The 26,331-nt window shown below is 34.3% G+C and overlaps 4 protein-coding genes across 5 annotated transcripts in view; 2 read left to right on the top strand and 2 right to left on the bottom strand.

The window, feature by feature from the left end:
• The window catches only part of LOC106618508 (alpha-protein kinase 1), a 33,859-nt gene extending 22,443 nt beyond the window's left edge, over nt 1-11,416 (top strand). The window contains exons 3-8 of one of the 2 annotated variants that reach the window (XM_036375915.2): nt 2,681-2,850; nt 2,969-3,042; nt 7,703-8,043; nt 9,108-9,277; nt 9,355-9,437; nt 9,683-11,416. In XM_036375915.2, coding sequence (XP_036231808.2) covers nt 2,681-2,850; nt 2,969-3,042; nt 7,703-8,043; nt 9,108-9,277; nt 9,355-9,437; nt 9,683-9,777 — 933 coding nt within the window. In that variant the 3' untranslated portion in view covers nt 9,778-11,416. Of the gene's footprint in view, nt 1-2,680; nt 2,851-2,968; nt 3,043-3,816; nt 5,463-7,702; nt 8,044-9,107; nt 9,278-9,354; nt 9,438-9,682 lie in introns of those variants that run through there. The other variant, XM_036375913.2, reaches the window with a different exon arrangement.
• A 42-nt stretch (nt 11,417-11,458) lies between these two features.
• Uch-L5 (ubiquitin carboxy-terminal hydrolase L5) lies at nt 11,459-13,334 on the bottom strand. The gene is made up of 3 exons (XM_014236289.3): nt 13,107-13,334; nt 12,114-12,862; nt 11,459-11,850 (listed from the first exon to the last, which is right to left on the bottom strand). The coding sequence occupies exons 1-3, from the start codon at nt 13,180-13,182 to the stop codon at nt 11,698-11,700; spliced, it is 978 nt and encodes a 325-aa protein (XP_014091764.1). The 5' UTR covers nt 13,183-13,334; the 3' UTR covers nt 11,459-11,697.
• Nucleotides 13,335-13,749: 415 nt separating this feature from the next.
• Nucleotides 13,750-24,748, top strand: Jarid2 (Jumonji, AT rich interactive domain 2). The gene is made up of 4 exons (XM_014236297.3): nt 13,750-14,468; nt 15,819-22,506; nt 23,076-23,234; nt 23,307-24,748. The coding sequence occupies exons 1-4, from the start codon at nt 14,377-14,379 to the stop codon at nt 23,625-23,627; spliced, it is 7,260 nt and encodes a 2,419-aa protein (XP_014091772.2). The 5' UTR covers nt 13,750-14,376; the 3' UTR covers nt 23,628-24,748.
• A 695-nt stretch (nt 24,749-25,443) lies between these two features.
• Nucleotides 25,444-26,076, bottom strand: Trs20 (TRAPP subunit 20). The gene is made up of 2 exons (XM_014236291.3): nt 25,894-26,076; nt 25,444-25,824 (listed from the first exon to the last, which is right to left on the bottom strand). Exons 1-2 carry the CDS (start codon nt 25,978-25,980, stop codon nt 25,489-25,491), a joined length of 423 nt encoding a protein of 140 aa, XP_014091766.1. The 5' UTR covers nt 25,981-26,076; the 3' UTR covers nt 25,444-25,488.
• Between the last annotated feature and the right edge of the window lie 255 nt (nt 26,077-26,331).

The raw sequence follows: 26,331 nt of genomic DNA on the forward strand, positions 1-26,331 counted from the left end.
ATTTCGCCTTAAAAATAAAAACCCTGGCTGACTAGGCCTTCAGTGCCTTCAGCGAATTTTGGTTTTTTTCGGTTTCGACTCAGTTTTGGAGCGCCATTTGCTAGATTGTTGGACAGTTTTGCCGTCATATACATAAACCCATGTCTTGTCATTAGTAATATGGCGTTTAATGAATGTGAGGTCCCCAGCTGCGTTGTCAAGTATCTCTTTTGCGACCTCTATTCGACATTTGTGTAAAAGATTCAGATCTATTGGTACGAGTCAAGCATTGACGCTCTTCATACACCACATATACCTTAAATATTATTCAAAATGTGTTGAGTCGATCCATAAGAGATGTTAAGATCTTCTGTTAACATATCTCTAAGATGTCAGCAGTATGAATTTCAAGCACTGTTTCTTTGACTTTTTCGATGTTATGGTCATTTAACAGAGGCACGTTTTTGATCCCTTTACGACTTTCACTGAATGCATTTTAGGTAGACTCCCCAAAACATTTCTACAACATGTTCAACGATTCCGTAGCCGTGATTCCATTGGAAACACAAAATTTCAATAAAACTTGTTGTTCAATGTTTTTCATGGTAAAAATCGTCAGTTAAACCTTTCGCGTCATGAATCATAGTTGTACAAATAGAGGAAACATTTTTTGTAACGTTTAGGTTTGTGTGCGCAGTTTATGTTGACCAGTCCGGGTCAAATTTGATCAGATGGCATACTTTTACAAGAAAATCTTATAAAGAATCCATAATATTTCAATATATTCTATGTTTGACGATATATTTTATTCTCAAAATTTTCTAACCACCAGGATAGTCCATAAAGTTTTTTTTTGACAGATGTCATTTCTGGCTTTAGAGAATGGGGTAAAACACCTTTTTGTTAAACACCAGTTGAATGTGTTGCTGATTATAAAAATAAAGTAAGTAAAGGCGATAGCGAAATCGGTAGCGATTGATCACGTTCTGTGTACATATAAAGAGATCTGAGAAGTGAAAGTTGAAAGGGCCAAACATCTATTGCTGACAATCCCAATAAATGACAATACTGCAAAATTAATGCTATTGCGTCAGTCAAGAGCATCAGCAATGAACTAAATTTATCAGTTAATACTGACACTCTTTGTAGGCGATTGTCAGAGCACAAAAAGTCCACGAAAAGTACCGCTACTAAAAAACGGAAACACGCACGTATACAATGTGCGAAAAAAGCATGTCTCCTGGCTCGTATATTGTGGTCAGTTCAATCCAAAATTTAAATATTTTTTAGTATACGTTCTAGAAACTTTGTCCTGCGTTCCCCTAACATGCAAAATAATCCCTGATTTTCAAGAAAAACCGTCAAACATGGTGATGCTAAAATCATGGTAAGGGCTAGCTTTTCACATAGTGGAGTTTGTTCAACTCTCTTAAGTGAAGGCCGCCTGGATTAAGTGGCATATGTTAAAATGATATTTGAGGAAATGTTATCACTATTTGTGATGGAATATAGCATTTATATGGATATACCAAGAAGATAATGTCCATAAACAGATCAGCAAGCGTGCAAAGAAATGTTGTAGAGGCAAAGGAGTTGAAGTTATGTCTCAGTCTGTTTAGTCTTCTGACCGCAACTTCATAAAAACCCTCATAACTAATATGAAAAAAGTGTTATTGAACGAAAACTAACCAATTCGAGTTATTTCTGGCAGTTAGTAAAAGAGATTTGGGAAATATTACCATTTCAACATTGCCAGTATTTCATAGACTATATTTCCAGGAAGTGTGATGCGCTATTAAAAAAACCGAAGCTATTCAAAGAAATATGATTTATTCTAATATTCAGTAAAGGTTTGAAATAATTTTAATATAAAACTTAGAATTTTTCATATTATATAGAATACTCATATTTTTATGTGCAATTAATTTTTAGTTTATTTAACATAATCTGTGATAAGAAATTTTCTTAACGTTCAATATTTATGGGCTATGGAATATTAATATATCATCAGTGAATGTCTTTTTCAAAAATTTTGAGATGTTTTTTTTTATTAAAAATTGAAAGATTCGTTTTGTTAATGATGCTACTTCTATTTTTTTGTGGACAACTGTAAGTGTGATATGTGTCTATATCTAGAATATAGTAATATTTGCATATGATGTGTCAAATGACTTGGAGAGGACTTTGTACATTCGGTATGTTGAATGACATCGAATAAAAAACATTTGTTGCAATCTAAAATTTCGATTTATGCCAATATATTCTGAGGCGTTTGGCTAATATTTGTTGTATGACATACTCAACACCACGCCAGATCTAACAAAATTACTGACGGTAAGCTTTCTTTCCCAGAAGAAACTAGATACAATTTTATATTTCCTAAGAATATCAAGTCCTTCGCACTTCACGAAGATGCTGAATTAACTGATACTGCTGTTGAAGTACAACATCAAGAATCAGAAAATTGCATTTTCTCATTCTCATTTTCATTAATCACTTTTGATGTTCGTTATTGAGTTTCATAGAAATACAATCTCAGCTCCTTTTTCAAATTTTTCTTGTTGGAAATTCAAAAGAAGTTTAGAAAATTGAATATTTCTTTAAGACTAAAACAATAAAAAGGTATTTGCTTATTCCTAGATTTTTAAAAAAAATTTTATCATTGAAAATTAATTTAAATATTTCTTTTTATTTCTTTAAGGAATACGACGTACAGGATCATCGACCATTTCTCTCACTCAATCAAAGTGGCTTAAATAAGGCGGATCAAATAAAGTTTGCCCGTTATTTGGGTCAGGGACTACCCACATTTACGCTTTTCTGCATTTATAGTAATTTCAAAAATCTTTTCTGCACTAAACGTACAGAAATGTAAGTAAAACTTATGAATAAATATATATATTGAAATTCAAATTAAAAAAAAAAAAACTATATAGAATAAATTTTTTACATTTTATTTTAATATTTCGTTATTTTTTCTACCATTTAGCTACACAAAAGATGGTTACAATTTGCCTTATATATTGGACAAAACGAAACGTTTTCTATCGAATACAACGGCAGGTTAGTTTCAAAAATATAAAAAAAAAACATTTTTACATGTATATTAGGGTGGTTTAAAAAGAAAAATTTGATTTGTTGCTTAGCTCAGTAATCTCCAAACAAAATAAGAAAAGAATATTGTGTTATTTATATGACAAATCACTATGCGCCACCCCTTAGTATAAATATAAGAGCTCAAGCTTTACCAGATTGTTTTTCGTCATTTACGATATTTTCATGGTATCTGAAGGGAAAATTTAATTCTTTTTTTTGGCACATCCTAATGTATATACTTTATATAAATAATAACTATAAAATACGGGTAATCCTTTTGCTTGTATATTAAATTAATTAGAACTTTAGTTTTTGTTATAAAAAATAAAGATATTTTTATTGGAAAACGGGGTTTCTATCAATATATAATTGCACTACTAACGTTTCAGCAGTTCTCAACTTTTTTAATATATATTTTTTTATAGTTAATTTTTGTATCGTTGATATCGTAGGATAAAAAAAAAACACTTTTTAACTGAAAATATATGTTATATACTATTTTTTAATGCAAAAACAACTAACATCTATACCGTTAACCCTTACAAAAAGAATAAAATATAGAAATCACTTTTTCTTTAAAATATCATGAAATATATATACATATAAACACTAATACAAAAACATTGCCATACATATTTAGTACATATGTTTTCCAAGTTTTTTCAAAAATTTAACAAAAAAAATTTTTATTATGATTTTGTTAATATTTTTTTTAATTTTTTTTTTATTTTTGGTTTTTAGGCAATACAACGAGTAAGGGCAACCCTAGCTCGTCACATTCGCAATCACAGCCACAGTCACAGTCACTGCCACCGTCACAATCCCAATCACAACAACAACCAACACCACAAACACAACAACAAACAGCACCAAAAACACAACAATCACAGCAACAAGCACTACCATCACAATTACAACAAATTCCACAACAACCACAACAATTACAACAACAACAAATTCCACAATCGCAACAACAGCAACTTCCACTATTACAGCAGCAACCTCATCCACAACTACAACCACAGCAACAACCACCTCAATTCCAACAACAACAATCGCTACAATCAAAACCGCTTCCAGCTCAGCCCTTACAGCTGAAACCGTTACACACACATCCATTGCAAGCATATCCTTTACAATCACTATCCCTACAATCGCAACAGTTGCAACCACCACATCCGCTACAATCACAATCACCACAATTACAATCGTTAGCAGCGGCACATCAGTTGCGCGCCCAGTCACCACACACACCACCGATGCAGATGCAAGCGCGTCCCTTGCAATCGCAACCACATACCTTACAACAACAACAACAACCGTTACAACCTCATCCTTACCAATCGCAACCGCTACAACCACATCCGCTGCAATCGCAACCGCTACAACCACAACCACCAAAACCACTACCAACACAAACACATCCACAGTTGATGCACCAGCAAACACCATCATCACCATTACCGCCTGGACACTTACAACAGCTACAGCTGCAACAACAACAACAACAATCACCTTTACACATCCCGATGTCAATGTCAAGGGGTCTATCCAAATGATTTTGATGCGTACAATTAATTCCTAAACGCATCAGTTGATAAGCGCAGTAAATTAGTTAATCAAAAACAATAACAAAAACAACAAAAGAAGAAATTATATATTAAAATTGTACCATATGCATTAGTAATTATGTATGTATGTAATTTATAGGTTTTTTGTTTTCAACAACACTACTAGCATATTTTGTTTATTTAGTATGTGTGTGTGTATACAAATTTTTAGTATATTTTTGAAGAAAAAAAAAATACTCGACTGCAAAAAAATGCTTTGTGCCACATTTTCAGCTGTTAAGAAAACAAAAAATAATATTATAATTCAATATATAAATACTTTGAGGAAATTGCAGTCTAGTATTTACAGCTATATACTCACAAAATATACATACAACACACACACACACATAAATATATACAATGTTATTCCTTTAAATGAGATTATTTAATTATACTTAGTTATAAACATACACACACATGCACCTGCACCTGCACTTTTGCTTCGGTATGCATGTGCCAAACATAAATATTTAATCTACATACATACATACATGTACAAAAATAACTCTCCTAAATATTAACTTTTTGTGTGTGTTTGTAATAATTTCTAATTTTTTTATTTTTTAAATTTTTTTGTGTTGACTATATAGTATATTAGCCAAGAGATTAACATGATTTGTATTAATTAAAAAAAATATTATTTGTCGGAAGTAACGGCAAAATCATGTACGTATTATAATGCAACGCCAACTAGTGCATACTGATGTGTAAAAAATAAAAAATAAATAAAGAATTCAAAATAAAATAAAAACTATATTACATGCGAAATTAAAATATTTTGTTGCCTGTTTGTATTTTTCCGTGTCGCCGTATTAGCCGCTCGCATTATTTCTGTCACTCAAATCTTTATTTTGTTTAATTTTATTTTTATTTATTTTATTTGCATTTGTAGTCACAATGCTTTTGTTTTTGTTTTTGTGAGGATTACTATGACGGATCGAGCCTGCTTGCAGCGGCTAAAAATAGTTGGCAGCATAGCGCTGAGCATTCTCAACGATCGCTAAATTCATTGGGATTGGCTAACTGGCGGTTTTAATTCACGCACACTCGTGCCAACTATGAAAATGAAAATGAATTGGTTTATCTCGGCCATAAATTATGAGAGCTTTATTTATGCAAATATATACATACAAGTACATACATGTATAGAAAAATGTGTGTAAATATGTTTTTATTCACTGCCTAGTTGACAGCACCCAGTCAACTTTTTGTTTAGAGTTCAATTTGAGGTTAAGTTGTGTACATAAGCTCTAAGAGAGAAGTATGTAGCTTTTACGATGAAAATTGTTTTGACTATATTAAAATTTTTATTATTTTACATGTTTGGCATCAGTTTTTTTATTTTTTAATGAAAATTTTTTAAATTAAAATTAACATTTTAAATTATTAAAATACATTTTAATTTTTAATGCCAATTTAGGAATTAAATTTTTAGGTTTTTTTAATTTTATTTTTTTTAATGTACAATTTTTAAAAACTTTATTTTTTGCTTTAAATTCCACATATCTTGGCTTAAAAATTGAGAAAATATTTTTTAATTTAATAATTAGAGTAACAAATACAAACAACTATTCTTCAAATTAATACATATGGTACATACATATGTAGCTAGAATATAAATGGATAAAAAACGAAAGATTTTCACATTTCTAACTGAAACACTATAATTAAATATATGTATATAAATAAGACAAAAAGTGTTGAACTAGTTGACATTTTATTTAAAAAAAAATTTTTTTTATTCAAAAACACATTTTTTTTTTTAATTTTAATTCACAAATTATTTAGAATTAACATAATTTTTTGCATGAATTTTTGAAGATTTTTTTTTTTTAATTTTAATTCACAAATTATTTAGAATTAAAATATAAAATTTTTTTTTTTTATTAAAAAAAATATTCTTCAAATTAATACTTAATGGATAAAAAAAAAAGTTTTACGCATTCTTAACTGAAACTCTATAATTAAATGCTATTAAATATAAATAAAATGTTAAACTAGTTGAAATTTTATCTTAAAAAAATTTGATTCAGAAACCCTTTTTTCAATTTGAAAATTATTTAGAATTAAAATTAAAATTTTTTATTTTAAATTTAAAAAAATATTCTGCAAATTAATACATAATGGATAAAAAAGAAACTTTTTTGTTATTTTTATAATCACAAAATTATTTAGAATTAAAATTTTAATATTTTTTTAATACGATTTTTGGAGTATAAAATTTATTTTAAATTTTTCAATCCGGTATTTGAGATTAGAAATTTGAAAATTATTTTCAATTCAGATTTTCAGGATTTTAATTTAAATTAATTTAAGTCTTTAATGCATTATTTGCAACCCTGACGGCAATACACATAGTTTTAGTGTTTTGCATATTTGGAATTCACTAAATATTAACTTTTATAAATAATATTTGCAACTTTTAACATTTTTTTAGTGATATTTTGAAAAAAAAAATTTAAATGCATATTAGAATTATTAGCCATTTTCGAATATTTTTTTTTTATCAATAATTTATGAAAATCATAACTTATTTACAATATTTTTTCATTATTTTATTTCTTTTTTTATTTATATTGCCAGATTTGAATTAATAAATAACTTATTAAATAATGCCGAAAAACATTTTATTTTTTATTAATAGACTTAAATTAAAATTTTGTGTTTTTCTTTATAAAATAAAATATAATAAATATAAATAATTTAAGAAACAACAGCATATTAAACTTATTAACCATTTTTTTAAACCAAATTTAGATAAATTCTCATAAAAATTATAACTTTGATTTTTTTTTCCTTAAATTAATATTAAAAAAAAAAACGTTTTACTTTAGTTTTTATAAATAAATTTATTCTTTATTCGTTTGGTTTTGTTTTATTCATATTATTATTATTACTATTTATATATTTTTTTGTTTTTTGGCTCCGCTAAAATTAATCAAAAATACAACTCTATATTTAACAGCTTTTATTTAAAAAAATTAATCTAAATATAATCTCTATATATTCCACAGATTTAAAAAACATGGTGCATCAGCAATCCAGCGATAGCATGGATTTCGGACCGAACGCTGTCGGTGCATTGGATGGTGCCAGTGGCGGTGCGAGAGTCGGCAACAGTTTTGATACGTTACCAGCGCGTTGTATAATGCCAAAAGTTTTGGAAAATTTAATGATTTACGAAAATTTCGATGTACACGAAACACATCGTGTCGAGGATGGGGTCTGTACACATATAACACGTTTGCCGCCAAAAAAGCAGGAAATATTCAAACAGTTCGGTATTCAGAGTAATCAAACGGTAACCTTTTACGAAAAGTACATAATCGTCGAAAACTTCAGCAAATTTTGCAATGTGAGCAAACAAAGGAAGCGTAAATTGCATACACACTTATACATACACACATACCTACAAACGCATATGCTTAAATATGCATACATATAAACTTTTGTACATTTTTCTTTGGCCTATATAAGATGGCTGTGTTTATATTTAGAGTTTATGGCGAAAAGGAGGCTGTCTTCAGTACTTAGGCATTTACATTAATGCGATTTAATTACATACATATATAAACGGACATAATTACATATGTTTACTATATGTACATACATATGTATGTGTGAGTATGTTTAAATGATATCACAATCATTAAAAAGTTGCAAAAAGATCTTGACTTTGATCGAGCAGTCTGTATGACAGCTGCTATATGCTATAGTAATCCAATCTGAACAATATGTTCGGATAATATATGAGAAAGATATTTTGCCGAATAAAAAGGTTTTCCATACAAGGAATTCATTTTGATAGATCATACATACATATATATATAGTACAAAGACTATAATGGTCCAATTTGAACAATATGTTCGGAGATTGCTGCGTTGTGTTTGACAAAATGCCGAATTTCGTGAAGATATCTTGTCAAATAAAAAAGTTTTCCATACAAGAACTCGATTTTGATCGAACAGTTTGTATGATAGCTATATGCTATAGTGACCCGATATACGCGTTCTGACAGCATTTTGGAGAGAAAATAACGTGTGCAAAATTTCAGGTCGCTATCTCAAAAACTGAGGGACTAGTTCCCTTATAGACAGACGAACGAACAGACGGACAGCCGGACATGGCTAAATCGACACAGCTCGTGACTCTGATATTATATATATATATATATAAATTATAGGGTCTTCGACTTTTCCTTCTGAGTGTTATTAACTTCGTGGCAAACTTAGTATGCCTTATACAGGGTGTAAATATTAATTCAACCCACATATGCCTAAGTATATCAAGTAATTTTAGCAGCACTTCTTATAATGCATATAAAAGCGCAGCAAATGCATGTCTTCTCATTTTCTAAGCCAAAGTCGAAATATTTACGTAAAATTTTATTTTTGTTTACACAACTACCACGTTTGCAGGAATATAAGATTTCCGATCATAGACCCTTTTTGGACTTCCATGAGAGTGGCTTACCCAAATGTGAGCAGGTCAAATTTGTACGATATTTGGGGCAGGGATTACCAAATTTGACACTCAACAAGATCTACTTATCCTACAAGGAACTATTGGGAATGAATCGCATTGAAAAGTGAGCAATAATTATTAATTTCTATATAAAAATAATTACTTTTAATAAATAAACTAACTTAATTAAATAATTTGCAGAACAACAACCGCTGATGGCTACAATTTGGATATGATTTTGAAGAAGAAGAAAAAGAATTTATACAATCGCATGCAGGCCGCAGGTATAACAACGCCAAATAATTGCTTTGCATCTTACAATCCGAACAACTATTCGATCAATTCGGCAAATCAATTCAATCAGACAAATCAATTTTTTCCAAATCTAACAATACCCATTTGATATGCTTCCAAAATGCAACAATAACAACAACATTGTGCAAATTATTACATTATTAGATAATGAGCAAATAGCAACAACAATAAAAGAAAAAGAAAAAACAAAAAACAATAATTTATTCAATTACAGTTCATAGAGAAAGTAGTGAACCGGTGCCGCAAACTCAACCCAACGCTCAAACAACAACCGCACAAGCGGCGCAACTCGATGGCTTTAAGACCTAACAATAACCATTGCATTCGCACGAGTGCTATAACGCGGAGCTGCGGCTGGGTGTGATGTGGCCGTGGAGTGCAAAAAGGCAAATGAAAGAATTAAACTTGAAATTATACTTCCTGGAACTGGATCCGAAACTGTTGTGTCTTCAAAAATTCATGCAAAAAATTATGTTAATTGAAATATAATTGAAAAACAAGCGAAAATAAAAATTAAATATTTCTAAGTGCTAAATTTAGAGCTTATCGTAGATAATTTCAAAATTTGTTTTTGATAAAAAAAAAAATCAAAAAACTAAATAAAAATCAGTGCGAAATGACAAATTACTTAGTAAAAACACTGAATATGGTAAATTGAGACAAGCACACGTTAATATACTATATACAACACAGGAAAGAAAAAACCATAAACACAAAAACAACAGTAAAAGCAATGTAGCGGAATATGCTAAGTTATATATAAATGGGGATACACATTTAAAAAACAAATCAAAAGTTATGTAACAACACAATTTATGAAACATAAAAACTATGAAGAAATATACAATCAGAGAAGAAATTCGTAATTCAAACCATTTAAATTTCGTTAATATTAAAATAGTTTTATAAAATGCAAAAGCACCATTACTAAATTATTTTATGAACAAGAAAAAAAAACTTTAACTTCGGTTGCACCGAAGCAATAATACCCTAAACAAATACAAAAGATTTCATGCAAGAACTTGATTTTGATAGGTAAGTTTGTCTGACAGCTACATACATGCTATAGTGGTCCGATCTAAACGATCATTCTTCGGAGATTGTATCTTTGTTTTGGACAATAAATCACACCAAATTTCGTGATGATATCTTGTCAAATACAAAAGTTTTCCATACAAGCAATGAATTTTGATCGAACAGTTTGTATGACAGCTATATGCTATAGTGTTTCGATATCGGTGAAATAGATGTGTGCAAATTTTCAGGATGATATGTCAAAAACTTAGGGACTGGTTCGCGTATATACAGACAGACGGACATGGCTAAATCGATCCAGCTTCTCATGAATATCATTTATATATTTTTTTTATACATAATGTCTCCGACGTTTCCTTTTATGCAATGTTCAGGATATAAAAACTTAGAACGCACTATTTTTAGTTTTTTAAAGTTATTTGTTGAATTGATTCCCAAATTGTTTACTACGACTTAAGCACTTTTGCTTTAACTTTATTTTTGAATTGCCGCTATTTATTCACTTATATATTTTTTATTTATTATGATTATTAATATTATATATTTGTTTTTTTTTGTCCACTCAAAATTTTTAGCGCAACTTTTTTTTTAAAAACGACTAATAAATCAAACATACTCGCACCCAAAAAGTAAAATATGCATATAACACCAAAAAATACTAGAATCAAAAACCCTTGAAAATCAATCCATAACACGTAAATATGGATTTAACCTAGAAACCGACAAAATCACTGATTAACATAATATTCCTATATACAATACTTACATATATTATAAAAGTAAAAACGCAATGAAATCTGGATATAGTATACATATTGTAATAAAGATCAACTATATATACATTAAATTATATATTATATATATTAATGCTATTAATTGAAATATATTACAAGTAATAAATCAAAAATAAAAACCATGCCTTTTTATACAATATTATTAAATAAAACAATTACAGTTTGCAATAGCACAAGTTAGATTTATTTTGCTATTTTTTCAAGTTTTCAAAAAATTTAAACAATCTTTAGGGGAATCATACATATTCTCCTCGGCAGTCATTCCGTTAGCAATATATGTATATAAACAATTGATTTTATTAATTTTTTTTCTTTTGTAATAAAAGCATTTACAAGTGTAAAGAAAAAATGCGTCAACGATGTTTAAGAATTTTGAATGGCGCCGACAGTGGCTAAGCTTTTAAGATTTGCTTTTCGAAACGGCAGCCTCCCTTTCTGCAGCGCGTTGTTTTGCTTTTTCATAGATAGGCATTAATTGGCCTTGTTCGCCCAACATTTTCAGTAATTCTACTATAAATGGTAAATAGTTATGCTTACGACGAATGTTTTCAATCTGTAAATAAAAATATAATTATTTTATAAGGTGTTTAGGCAAAATATACAAAAAAAAAAAAAAAAAATTACAAAATCTTTTGACGATTAATTTTCCATGAAACACAGGTCTACGTGTTTAGAAATACATTTATTATATTTCACATACCGAATAGTCAATTCCCAATTATAATCCACAAATTTTTAGTTAATAACCACAATTACTTTTTTTACTAAACAGTTTTGCTGTGTGTTTGTACTACTTGTACAGTTACTTTTACTTACTCTATAGCGTTTCCGTTTCTCAACTTCGTACTCCATTTTCGAACGCAATTTAGCGATTTCAGTCTGTCTATCCTCGTCGGTATCCATGGCACCGTCGCCGGTGTTTATAAGTTGATCTATTTTTTGTTGATATATTTTCAATCGATCCGATACAAGTGCCATAAGATTAAAGTGAATTTCCCCTTCACTGTACTTTTGCATACGCTTTTCGATTATGGGGCGCACAACATCGATCCAATTTTGATCAGCGGCCACAGCCCCTAAATCGACTGGACCTTCTTTCAAGCCATCAAGCTCATAAAGGCGGCCATTGATCGGTATATAACCAATGAAATGGTATACATCATCATCTTTGTTTTGGTTTTTAGTGTCTAGCTCGTAGAGTGTTTGTCGCGCAAATGAATTGTGTACAGATCGAATTTTAGGCGCATTGCTCAGTGTTAAACCTTTATTGAACGGATCGAAGGACTGTGAAAATTCTTTGAATTCATTAAGTGTTGGTCCCAAGTTAATATCTTGGTGATTGCAATTTAATAGTATGCTAAGTATAGCTTGTGTAGCGCAAGCATTATTAATAACTTGTTTCGCAAAGAATATATTTTCTAAACGATCGTCCTTTACTACTGTGCCAACTGATTCGTCGTCCTGTACCCACTTAAACAGGAAAATAAGTCCATGTATGGGTTCGAGTTCTTTGAATAGGTCACGATCTAAACTCCATATTTCTTCCACCTGCACGCCTTCGCATCCTAAAAAGTTAGAAAGAATGAAAATGTTTACATTACATCTTTAAATTTCGCTTCCTTTATGGGTTCATATAAATATTATATATAAGCAATATGAAAATAATCAATAAATAACAAATTTCGATGATATTGCACTTTTTCAATAAATCAAATAAAGTTTATCTTGTATATTTAACCCAAATGAAGAAAATTGTGTGAAACAAATTCATAGAAGCCGGTAAATAAAGACGCAAACAAAGTCACTTACCGAATTCACGGATAAGTTCCGTAAATACACCTGGGTCACTTTCAATTAAACACCAACTTCCTGCACCGTCAGACATTTTATTTATTTGTTAAATTGTATTAATTGTGGCTAACCAGCACTCGTACTTTAAAGCCCTATTGACAATTATTCTTTGACACAAATATATTTTTACCTGCCAAAATTAAAAAAATGCAATTCACAACGTAGCTACAAACAGGGTCACCGACACTTCCTCACAATAAACAGTGTTGGTAAACACATAAATTTCAAAATAAAACCTACAAGAATGTATCATTAGGGACAGTTTCCTCAATGTCTGGTTAGCAATCATGTGTTAAGTTCTAGGCGACTCAACCGAAAGAAGCAGTCTTTGTTGAGTTAACAAGAACTAAACCGACACAAGGAGTCTTGGTTCGATTAACCAGAACTTCACTGACAGATGGTTGCTAAGCAGACATTGAGAAAAAGGCCTTAAATATACAGTGTTTAAAGAAAAATTTGAAGAAAAAAATTGACAAATAGGTATTGTCTTTTGAAAATTCGATACATGCCATTTCTTTTATAAATATAAATAGACATGTCCTTGTTGATCAGAAATATTTGAAAAATTATGAATTTTTGACATCATTATCGCACTTATTTTAAATTTTTTAACAAAAAATGTGTTCTGTGTATTCCACTGACCCATAGTAAAACTACATTGCTCTTAAAACTACTTAAAATAAACGTAGTGCTATGGAATACACCTCTGTTATTTGTCCGCCATGACACAAAGCAATTAGTTTTGGAGTCACTGAAGTAAACGCAAAGCGATTGCGAATCGGAGAAGAAAATAAGAATTTTTCAAATATTATTTTCCCTTATAAAAATGTGTAAAAAAATTTGGTAACAATTGAAAATTGTTGGAGTGAACTTATTTGTAATGAATGCCAATCTTTGTGACAAATAAAATGCAGTGAAAGTATTGAAAAAAATGGAGTTAATTTTTCTAGTTACGACGTCGATGAAAATTTTGCAAATGAAAAAAATGGGTAGTTGCGGTGGCGGTGTGTGTAAATTGGAGTAATTTATGCGATTTGTACACATTTAATAAAAATTTACAAAAACTGATAGACCCTTATATAAAGTTACTGCTCCTAAGTAGCCATTACGTGTTGCGATTTTACAAATTTTTAACCGGCGGAGAAACGACGCACATATTTTCCCAAGTGAAGTCAAGTGTGAATTGAAAAAGTTAAGTAGGAGAAGTGGCCAAAGGGGTGGATGAAAGATGGTCGTATCCAAAGACTCTAAGCGGAAACGCAAAGAGTCACCGCCACCTCAACCGACGACAGTGGAGTCGTCACCAGAAATGCCTAAACGGTACGTAATACGTTTATTTGTAAGAAGCCCGGTTTATGTGATCAATATGGAATTTTTTTTTACCATTGTGTAGTATTAAGAGGGCATATAATAATTTTATGTGTGGTGTATGGATAACTATTTCAAATATAATAGCAAAACAACGGGCATTCATTTACAAGCTTATATGTATGTACGTATGTACATCTATGTGTGTATGTACCTGTTCACGGAATAATTTATATATGCATGCAATTATATAGGATAGACAAGTGCATAAGTCATTTATTGTATATTAAAGTAGTAATGACCAAAGGAAGTATTTTGAAAGTCTATGCAAATAAAATATGTATATAAAGACAATAATGAAGTCAAATTTGTAGTGTATCATTATAATTGTAGGAAAAAAATTTTGCAGAAACTTGTTTGTTATTTAAACATATTTATATTTATATACATATACATAAAATTAAATTACTAATGAGTTTTTTTAGCTAAATTTTTGTTAAATTCTTTAACGGGGGAGTGCGGTTAATTCGTGTATAACAAGGCCCCTTTTTATGATTTTTTTTTATCAAAAAGTTAAATATATTTTTAAAAACCAATGGTAACAATAAGTAATACAAAATACGGCAATGGCAGCAATTAGTTTGAAGCGTCTCAGACCAAACGATCGGTGCAGTAATTTTAAAGTTGTTAGGGGCACCGACTTTAAAAAACGTGAGTTGGTAGAAAAACACTTAAAAGTTTGGGAATCAGGTGTAAAACGTTCGAAAGACAGCTGTAAAAATACATGTAACTTCGTCAATTCTGAAATTTTGTCATAATATTCTTGAAATATTTTTTTTTCATTTAGGACTACAAAAAATAATAAAAAAAACCATCTCTCCTCTAAATGAGAGTATTCTGCCTAAAGTAATTTTTACAAATTTTAATTGTGCTTAACATCTAATAGTACCAAGAATTCTAATTCAGAATATTTTTTTTTTATAAAATCCTAACTATTATTATTTATTATATTGTATATTATAGTAGAAAAATTAACATATTTTCCGAATTTGTGACGAATACACATGCGAAATTAAAATATGGACCGACGTGAACTATTTTTTTTCAAAGACTACTATATGCCATTGAAAGATAAATGTTATGAACAGACACTTAATATACAAGCGCAAAAAAAGTTTTTTTGTTGTTGTTTCGTTTTGTAACTATTGTATTATTAAATTGATATTAGAAAAGTGAAAGAAATATAGCATTGTGCTGACTACATTATTATTACATAAATTTTTGCAGTTATATTAGAATATTAAACAAAATCTCATTGTCAAACTGACTTTGTAATCATATGTTTGTATCTTTCACGTGTAGAACCAAAGTTCAAGCCCAGCGGAAATTTGCACAAGGCCAAAATGCTCCCACGTCATCATACAGTTCAGTGATTGCAGCTTCTTCTTCATCAAATACTGGTCCAAGCACATCTTCAGAGAGCCGTGAACCACCAACGGAAATTTTACCAAACAAACGTCCGAAAACTGAAGATTTTCTAACTTTTCTGTGTTTTCGTGGAACGCCTGCATTACCAGCGCATTTAGACTTTTTGAATCAAGGCAAGACGAAAGAACCCGAGCGTCCTGTAAAGATAACACCTGTCAAACAAACCAAAGGTGGTAAAAAAGGCAAGAAAGGTCGACCCAAAGGTAGCACAACGAAGAAAGAGGAACCCAAAGCGTCAACATCCAAAAATGCAGCAACCACTGTTGCAGAAGCGCCCGAGAATAGTGACTACAAGACGGATGCAGCTTCCACAGAAGTTGTACCGAAACCAGAAGACAATATTGGGTCCGCTGAAAATAATATTATACCATTTGCCGTGAGAAAGCGTGCAGAAGTAGTTCCTGTTGGTAATCGTCGAAGTCGTCCACCGGGCGATCAACAAACCAACAACAACTCCGATGCTGATAAGTGCAATAATTTACCGGATACAAAAAGACGTTCAAATCGGGGTGGTGCAAAAGATACACAACAAACAACTGAGCATGACAGTGAAGAAGATGATGAATTCTATTCAGCGAAAGATGACGCTACGAAAATTGAAGATTCCGAAAAAGAATCGTATGCAGTGCGAAGAAGCGATGCGAAAAAATCAAAAACACCCACAATACAGGAGCGTAAATCAGAAACGCCATCGAAGGAGAGTGAAACAGGGCGTTCACGAAAAGGTCGACCACCTTCAACAGCGAAAAAAAATAATAAAGACGCTGCACTAGAAGATGCACAGATGGAATCGAATTCCAAAGAAATTACAAAAATAACACAAACAAAAGATGAGAAGCCAAAAGCTAAAGATAAAGCTCCAGTAAAACGGCCTAGACAGAAAGAGTCACCAATATTTATACCATCGCCTGAGCCCTCAGGACGTATGACAAGGCAACGAGCTTTTTTTGAACCAGTTAAAGTGATACACACCGAAGAAGCGGATGACGAGCATATTGCTGAGAATAATGTGAAATTAGAGAATGTCGACAGCAAATTAGTTAAAAATTCAGCCGATATTTCACAACGCCCAATAGCAAACAAAAATTCTAAGAAGTCTACAAAAAACGTAGATGAAGACTTGAATACCGAAAATAAAGATAAAATGAATGTTTTCGACTTTTCGTCCGACGACGAGCAACCATTGGCAAAATCTATAAAACTGAAAAAGGGATCCAAAGCTTCGCCAAAGAAGACCGGTGGCCGTGCGGTAAAACTTACAAAAAAAGTTACACCAAAAAAAGCAAATTCGGAACAAAAACAGGAATCGCCAGTAGCTGAAGCTGTAGAAACACACGAAGAAATCGAGGCAAATCTAATAGCCAACGGCAATGTTAAGGTAGCCGTGGAAGAAAAGCAGCAAGCGCCTCTAAAAGCTAAAGGTAGGGGCCGAGGGAGAATTGCAAAAAAGAAAATAGAAGACGAGATCGAAATAGTTAAGGAAACGGCACCACAATCTCCGAAAAAGCAATCGCCTGTGCGTCAATTAACAAACAAAAAATCCAAGTCAGAGATCTCGGCACAAAATGGTGAAGACGAAAAGGAGAGCAGCGGAAATGCAAGATTTTCACGACCGTCACGTAAGACAAAAGAGGCAGCTGCAATTTATATGGGCATCATAGGGCATAAACTACAATTAGCCGAAGATGAAGATGACGACTTATCATTGAACAGTTTTCCCGATCGGCCGAATGTGAAAGAGATGGAAAAAATGGAGAATGAGTTGAAAAAGAATGCTGCTACTGGCGTCAATACTAATGCAACAGTCAGTGCGCCAACCACACAGAAGGAGGCGCCAAAGTCCACAGTAGTGGAACCAGTAGTTCCTGTGGAGAAGCCAACAACCGGCAGACGCGGCCGTCCACCCAAACAACCCAAACCAGCGCCAGTAAAACGCGAAATTGAAGGTATGCTAGTAAAAAAAGGCGCCATCACGAAAATACCAACAACAGTAGAGAGCGCAACGAGTAGTAAGCAAAAATCGGATATCAGTAAAGCAGATACCGATGATGAAGATTTTTTATTAAATAAAGAGTTAAACGAAACTAAGCGCAATCTAGAGAAAAGTTTCAGTGATTCCGATGATGAGCCGCTAGCGATAAAAGCAAATATCAAATCTAATGATAAAGATTCCGAACATTCGGATTCGCGAAAATGTGACAGTACAACGCAAAACTTTGTGCCACCGAATCAATTGATGATGTTACCAATTACCACAAAACCAGTATCAACACCACCACTCAATACCGCAACACCAGTGACGAGCGCTTCCCCGGTAACAGCAACAGTACCACAAGGTACAACAACACAAGCATCAAGTCCATTTAAAACAATAGAAAAAAAATCACCTATACCAACATCTAAGATATTAAATGTGCCAGCGACTTATGCAATACCTTCGGTGACACCCACAGCCGCCAATGTGAATATCGCACTGAATGCGAGCTTCAATAAAACACCGACTTATTTGCCACCAGCTTCACCACACTATCACACACAACACGTACGCCCAGCGTCACATCCATTTCCCAATGCTAAGTCTCCCACAGCACCACCAACACCCACAAGCAATGCCGCATTGCCGCCACATCTGCAGGCACCGCTACCGCCACAATCACCGCTGAAGTACCCAGCAGCGCCAACAACTTATCCACCACCCATCGAAGCATATCCCTCACCGAAAATAAATCCAAATTTCCTAACACCGAAATTCGATCGCACCACTTTACCGCGCACCAATAATTTCCCATCACCATCTCCAGTGAAATTTGAACTATCACCCGTTACTAAAGGTGGACTTGGTAATGCCTCATTGGCAACGAAAATGAGTATACCCGGTGCCGGCACATCTGTCGCTATAACTGCAAGTACCAGTGTAACTACCTCGGCTGTAGCCGGTGCGGCAGCTGCATCTGCTGATCCCTTAAAAGATGAAATCGGTAGCATACTCACAGCCAGTCTTATGCCTAGCAAGGAAGAGTCCGGTAAAGTATTTGGTATAGCTAGCGTAAGTCTGGCGCAAAGCTCTGGACCGGACAACACCAAGTGTACGCTGGGTAAGTGCGGTTCTATACACAAACCAGTATTGGGTCCCGTAGTGCCCACTGAGGGCTACATAGGTGATCAGCTATCGAGCAAGGAACGCCGCAAAGCAAAAGTCAATATGACGCACGAACAAATACAAAAGTGGCTAATTGAATGTTCGTCAAATCCCGATGAGATACAAGATGACTTGGACGATGATTTTGATGATAATCTGCGACCGAATCTTTATGCGACCACACCACCACCAACACGCGATGACAAAGAGAGCACATCGTTCAGTTCGTCGTCGAAGGCCACACGCGATCTGGGCAAAAGTGAAAGTGCCTGGTCGGCTAAGGGACCATCACTAAAGGCTACACCCGTTATTGCAACGAGCAGTCGTAAGGACGATGGCAAAATACTGGACACTGTTAGTCCAATGGACACAGTCACGGAAAATGAGCGAACAACTGGCCAAGCAATAAATCTGACGCAAAAGGCCGCCGCAAAGCCAAACACCAATGCGCTAGCCAGAAGCGAGACACCAACGCCAGTCAAAACAACACGCGCCGAGAAGGCCGAGAAGAAAGCTACAGCTGTTAAGAAACTCAAAGAAGAAAAGGTGGCAAACGAAGCGGCCAGCAAGGACAATAAAGCGAGTAAACACGAAAAGGACAAAGATACGCCAACAAGCTCCAGCGCGCACTCCAAGACAACAACGGCCGGTAAGCAGGCACAAGCGCAAACGCCTACAACTACTCAAACACCCGCGGTAGACACTACACCGACGACGAAGCAAAATCGTAAGAAAAACACCACCAGCACCAACGCAATGGTGCCACCGACAGCGACAGACGAGAAGAATACGACGCCAGTTAAGTCCGCTCTAAATACGCTGCCGCTCAGCGCTTCTACGACAGCAAAAACGCCGAAACGAACGCCTGTCTACAACCAGAAGAATCAGCAAAAACAAATTGAACTTAAAGAAACCACAACAACAAGTCACAAGAAGTGTGCGCCATTTTCTTATGGCGCATTTTCGGCGGATAACGAGAAATCCATATATTCCTTCGATAAGGATGACGATGAAGCCGATGGCAGCAAGGTGCAGCACACAACGCCGGCATTTAGACGACAAAGCGGACGCGACTCGCAAAATGAAGAGTCCACACCAAACACGCCGACAACAACAAGCAAAGCTACGCCAGGTAAGAAGCGAACGTCGACGGGCGCCGCTGTCGCAACACCAACAGCCTCCAGTGACAAGACAAACAAGGAAGTCGCTGGTAAGACACAAAATAGTTCCGTTTCTTTGACACTAAGTCCGTCAGAGAATTGTAAGCTCGTGAAGGTGAGTTTAGATTCTGAAAAACCCGGTGTAAGCAATAAAGCTAACACTGCGAAATCTTCGAAAACCGGCAAGAAACAGGAGAGCGCAAATAATGATGCTGATTCAGACTCGGAGGGACATACGTTTTACATACCATTGCAAGGTATTGGCACCGGCGGCGATGGTGAAGGTGGCATACAAGGTGTAGCAGTAAAATTGGGACGTGAGGGACCCGATGGTCCGAACCAAAAGGTTATAATGCATGCCACACTGGTGACCAAAGCGCAAATGGGCTCCAATTCTAAACCACTACCAGAGTCCATGAATGTGGCGGATATTGTAAAAACTTTAATACCAAGCACACAAACAATATCGTCAGCTTTGGCGACAGCTGCAAAGACCACTGCCGAAGATGAAACGAAAAAGGCCGATAAGGCGAACACCACACAACCGAACAGCTCGGAGGTGTCAACAACCAACGCCGATAAATCATCTTCGAATAGTTTGAAAAATGTACCAATTGGCACCGTGCAGCCCAGATTCAAAGCTGGCGCAGACGCTAGCAATCAGCCATCAACATCAGCAGCTGCGGCAAATGCTGCCAGTACGGCGGTCGGCGGTCCGTTGGTGCGTGTCAACTCAAACTCTTCACTTTTCTCAGGTTCGGCTAAATCACGCATGGGCGGGGCTGGTCCCGGTCCAAGCGGACATGGCGCGAATAAGAAATTCAAAGATGACACACCCATTAAAATGTCCAACAATACTGCATTTCCGCGTCACGATGATCCAACGCAAATGGTGGAGGCACCGATCTTTCGGCCTACTGAGAAGGAGTTTGCCGATCCAATTGATTTCATTGAACGCATCACGCCCATTGCAGCGCGTTTCGGTATTTGTAAAATAATACCGCCGGCCACATTCAAACCCGAATGTCGCATATCGGACGAAATGCGTTTCACAGCATACAATCAGTACGTACATAAGATGCTTCATCGCTGGGGACCCAGCGCCAAAGAGCTAAGTGCAATTAAAAAATATCTAGCCACACAGAGCATCGTTATGAATCATCCACCATGGATTGGTGGCATGGAAGTTGATCTGCCGCGCCTCTATCATACAGTGCAGGAGCTGGGCGGTTTAAAGGAGGTGATTGAGAAGAAGAAATGGGCGCGTGTAGCCGAAGAGATGTGCATTCCGAAGTTAGCACAAGATCGTGTTACGAAACTTGATGATATATATTGCAAGTATTTGTTACCTTACGATACCTTATCGCCAGCGGAACGACAAAAGCTATTCGACGAAGTCGAAGCGGATTGGGCGAAACGTGAGGCGCGTGCACGACGTAATGCCGATCGTTTTGTGAACACCGAAAGTGTGTCGAATGAAGAAGACGATGTCTCCTCGGAGGACGATGAAGAATCCGAAGAGGAAGTGGACGGTGTGTCGATGGAGTGCATTGTGAAAGGGCGCAGCATGCCGCTTAGTCAATTTTATCGCATTGCACGCAATACAATGGCGCTGTGGTTCAAGAATACCGAGCCGATTGTTAATGAGGTCGAGGCTGAGTTTTGGCGTCATGTAGCCGTGCGTGACAGTCATGTTTGTGTGCATTCTGGTTCTATAGATTCCTCCGGTTGGGGTTATGGTTTCCCCAGTCCGGGACCAAAGAGCAAAGGTTCAAATTATGCGCGCCACCCGTGGAATCTTAAAGTGCTAACGAATAATCCCGGATCGGTATTGCGCTCGCTTGGTCCTGTAATGGGCGTAACAGTACCGACTCTGCATGTAGGCATGTTATTCTCTGCGTGCTGCTGGTACCGCGATCCACATGGGCTCTCCTGGATTGAATACTTACATACAGGCGCCTCAAAACTGTGGTACGGCATTCCAGATGACCAGAGCGCCAATTTCCGATCAGCACTTACTTCGCTCATTCCCACACACTGTCAGAACAAGACTATTTGGCTGCCTTGTGACACGGTTATGGTTCCACCGCACATGCTCACCGATCGCGGTGTGTCGTTATGTCGCATCGAACAGAAACCGGGCGAGTTTATTGTTGTATTTCCACGTGCCTACACATCGAGCTTGGCCACGGGCTATGTGGTGTCCGAGAGCGTTTACTTCGCCACAACATCGTGGCTGGATCTGGCTAAGGATGACTTTAGAGTAAGTAACCTATATAATTTTGTTGTTTGATTACAGTGTATATTAAGTTTGCCATGTAGTTTTTAATAACCAAAAGAAAACATCGCAGACCCTTTAAAATATATAAGTAAATGATCAGCAAATGTCCGTCCGGCTGTATATACGCGAACAAGTTCCTAAGTTTTTGAGATATCGTCCTGAAAATTTGCACACGTCCTTTTTTCTCTAAGAGGCTGTACATTTGTCGGAACCATGTATATCGGACAACTATAGCATATAGTTGCCATACAAACTTAACAATCGGAATCAAGTACTTGTATGGAAAACTTTTTTATTTGACGATATATCTGCACAAAATTTGACATGGATTATTGTCCAAGGCAACGGTACAAGCTCCGAACAAATTGTTCAGATCGGTCCACTATAGCATATAGCTGCCATACAAACAGACCGATCAAAATCAAGTACTTGTATGGAATCTTTTGTATTTGTGAAGGGTATTACAGCTAGTTAACGTTTTTTCTTCTTTTATATAAAATAATTAATAAATATTAAAATTTGAATTAATAAAATATATTTATTTCTTGAAGGACATTCATGATAGCTGCGAACCAGCTATGTTCTCCTTGGAGCAACTACTTTTCGCATTGGGTTATGATCAACGTGTGACCTCCGACACACTTCAGCAAATGCTGCCCATGCTGCAGGAAGTGTACGAGAAGGAGTTGGCCGCGCGCGAGCAGCTCAAGGTATAATATATATAAACAATATTTGCTCTCTATATATGAAAAATAATATCACTGCTCTATTACAATCTTCAGGCTGCTGGTGTTACGTCCACGGAAAAGGTGGGCAATGAGAAAGGTTCCAAGGCTAAAAAACAGCAACCACCACACAAATCCATTGAAAGTGAGTGTGACTTGTGTCGCGCTAATTTGTATATCTCGATGGTGAAAACGGAGGAGGGCAATGTCTATTGCTTGCAACACGCATTAAAGAATTTAAATAACGGCAATATACAGGCGAAACAGTGCAAACTAATATACGCATACAATGTGGAAGATATTGAAAGCTTAATAAAAAATCTCAAAGATAAGATTCAACAGAAGCGGCACGCCGTTACGGGGAAGAAGTCCAAGTAGTATCGTGTGCGCCGTAAACGAAATCTTTGTAAATAAATGCAATACGTTGACGTAAATCCACGATTTTTACTCATACGCAATGTATATACATACATATATACACTTTAGAGTATAGCTATATATAATATATATATATATATAGTATGTGTACACTTGTTTTCGAACTTATTTAAATGTCCGGGGCAAAATAAAATTTCGAATGGTAAATTGCAATTTTGAATGCTTTGACACATACACATACACTATATAGGTATACATATGTTCGCGCTTTATTTGATAGTATGTATTATTTGTGAAAGCTCGAAACGGTTTTAGAAACCACCAAAAATGTATGTTTGTATGTTGTGTATAAACATTTACTGATACACAGTTAAGTTTCATTTATATTTAACTATATATAAAGAAATATATATATGTATATGTTCTCTTGTGTATACATATGTGTATATATACATACAATATATGTATAAACTATTTGAACACAACCGACTTGTGTACTAATCAAATGTATGCATAATTTGTAGATTTAATCGCTAGAAAGTTGCAATTTCTAATTTAACATTTTGCTATGCAGTTAGAGTAGTGCAGCACACTGGTGTTTAGGCGATGCGTACTCACATACATACATAAATAGTGTGTGCAAATGAATTTTTATTTTTTTTTTTTATTTTTTTTTTATTATTGTTTTTTTTGGACTAAAATTAATAAATGATAAATTGTATTTGATGTTAAGCAATGATAAATTTACGTGATGTATAAATAAATATCTTAGAATTTAAAGCAAAGGACGATAACAAGCAGGAAAATGCTAACAAGTAATAATGAAAAAAAGAGAATTATAATAAAATTGCTGATTAAGCATAGTTTTTTTTTTGTTTGTGTACATGCAAGTAGTGCGCTTTTGTTGTATCCTTTTTTGAAATTGAATTAAAAAATTTTCTTAAGTAACACTCCAATGAGAAAGTTTGAAAAATAGTTTTTATTCTACTAAAGAGTAAATGTTTAATTTCTTTCCTTGTATATGTAATTGTAAGTTTCCTTTAAAACGTAAACATTTGCATTAGATGTTCAATGTATTCCACATGATGAAGTGCAACAATAAATATTTCATTAATACTAAACTGAAGTAATTTTTTATACTTTTAAATGGTAATACCATTATTTGATCAGATGGTTGTTGTTGTTGTAGCGGAAAAATATTGCTGAAATAATGTTGAAGAATGCTGCAGCGCTAACAGTTCTTGGCCGAATAAAATTCGCGCCCGTTTCGTGTTACGTAGACCCGACTGTCGAGGGTGGTAATGGTTAATGGTATAATACAGCAGACGGTAAAAATTCATGAAGTAATTGTTGATGGTAAAGTATTCCATGAATTCATTTATGTTCTTTGTTCAAGTCTTATCATGAGTAATCCCGTTATGAAGCTTAACTAATTAAATACAAATCATTGAATGAAACGTTCTATCTGAAAAATTCCCTTGCAAATAAATGTAAAGTTATTTTTGAAAATATGTTGAAGGTGTAGAAACAAACCTTCGAACATTCACTAAAGAATATTGAGAAAATTATTATAGAAATGTGATGATTGATAGTCATAAACCATATGCCGCGTCGGTACATAAGTTACTTTGTGAATAAGTGTGTTATGATTAACCACTTCTATAAATAATTTTGGGCAATGCCGCTGAGTTGGCAGTATTTAGATGTATAAAATTCCGACTCTGTTCCAGTTCTAGTAAAAATGTTCTGGCAGTGTAGAACGGCTAATAAATAATATGAAATAATAAATATTTCTGCCAAATAATACACTTTTAAATACTTATAAATAATATGCTTCTACATTTATTAAACTATACAACGATTATAATGATAGCAGAAATTTTCGCCCGAAAAGCTGCGCTTTCTTCTCAAAAACTGGCGATTTGATGGGCGTATTAATTTTATAAAACGAGTTCATGGAATGCTTAATATATGTTTCGTACATTTCATTAAAGAAATTTTTTATGCCATCATCGTTTTTGTTGTCATGCACAATGATGAATCGAATTTGGCTGGCGGTGACAAATGCAGATACGAACCATTGATTAAATCTATCAATGGACTTGAGCTGCATATTAGGCGTTCTCCACTTGTGTTCATCTACTAGATCTAATGCGGCGTGCGCAATGAATTGGCTTAAGTGACGACTGTCCTCTTTCTGAAATAAATTAGTATCTTTAATGGTATATAGTGTTGGTAGGTGAAGCATAAACCGTTAACTACTTACGCGCAGCTCTTTATTGACTGTGCTAAACTCCATTTCAAATATAGGATTATCATTGTGACCAACAATGACGAAGTAGAACGTTGACATGTTTATTTATGCGAAAATTCCAATTTGTTTATTCGTATAGATGACATACCAAACAATGTATTTTTCAGAAAAGTTAGTGATAAGATAAAGTTATCGATTAGGTTATTTTATCAACGCTTATTATGAGCCATTGCCGTAGGCCAGCTTTCAACAAATTTTGTGGTTAAGTTGATGAAGAAAGAAATACACTAATTTATTTATTTAAGAATTTGCAAAATATTATTACGTTTAATTACTTTTTTTTGAAAATTAACGTAAAATATACTCAGTTATCGACTCTTGACTCATTTGCTGTATAGTCCAAGTTCCATCCATAAGTAACATATGAGAGTAAAACAGCTGTTCATAATG

This window comes from Bactrocera oleae, chromosome 6 (assembly GCF_042242935.1).
Source record: "Bactrocera oleae isolate idBacOlea1 chromosome 6, idBacOlea1, whole genome shotgun sequence".
Taxonomy (NCBI): Eukaryota; Metazoa; Arthropoda; class Insecta; order Diptera; family Tephritidae; genus Bactrocera; species Bactrocera oleae.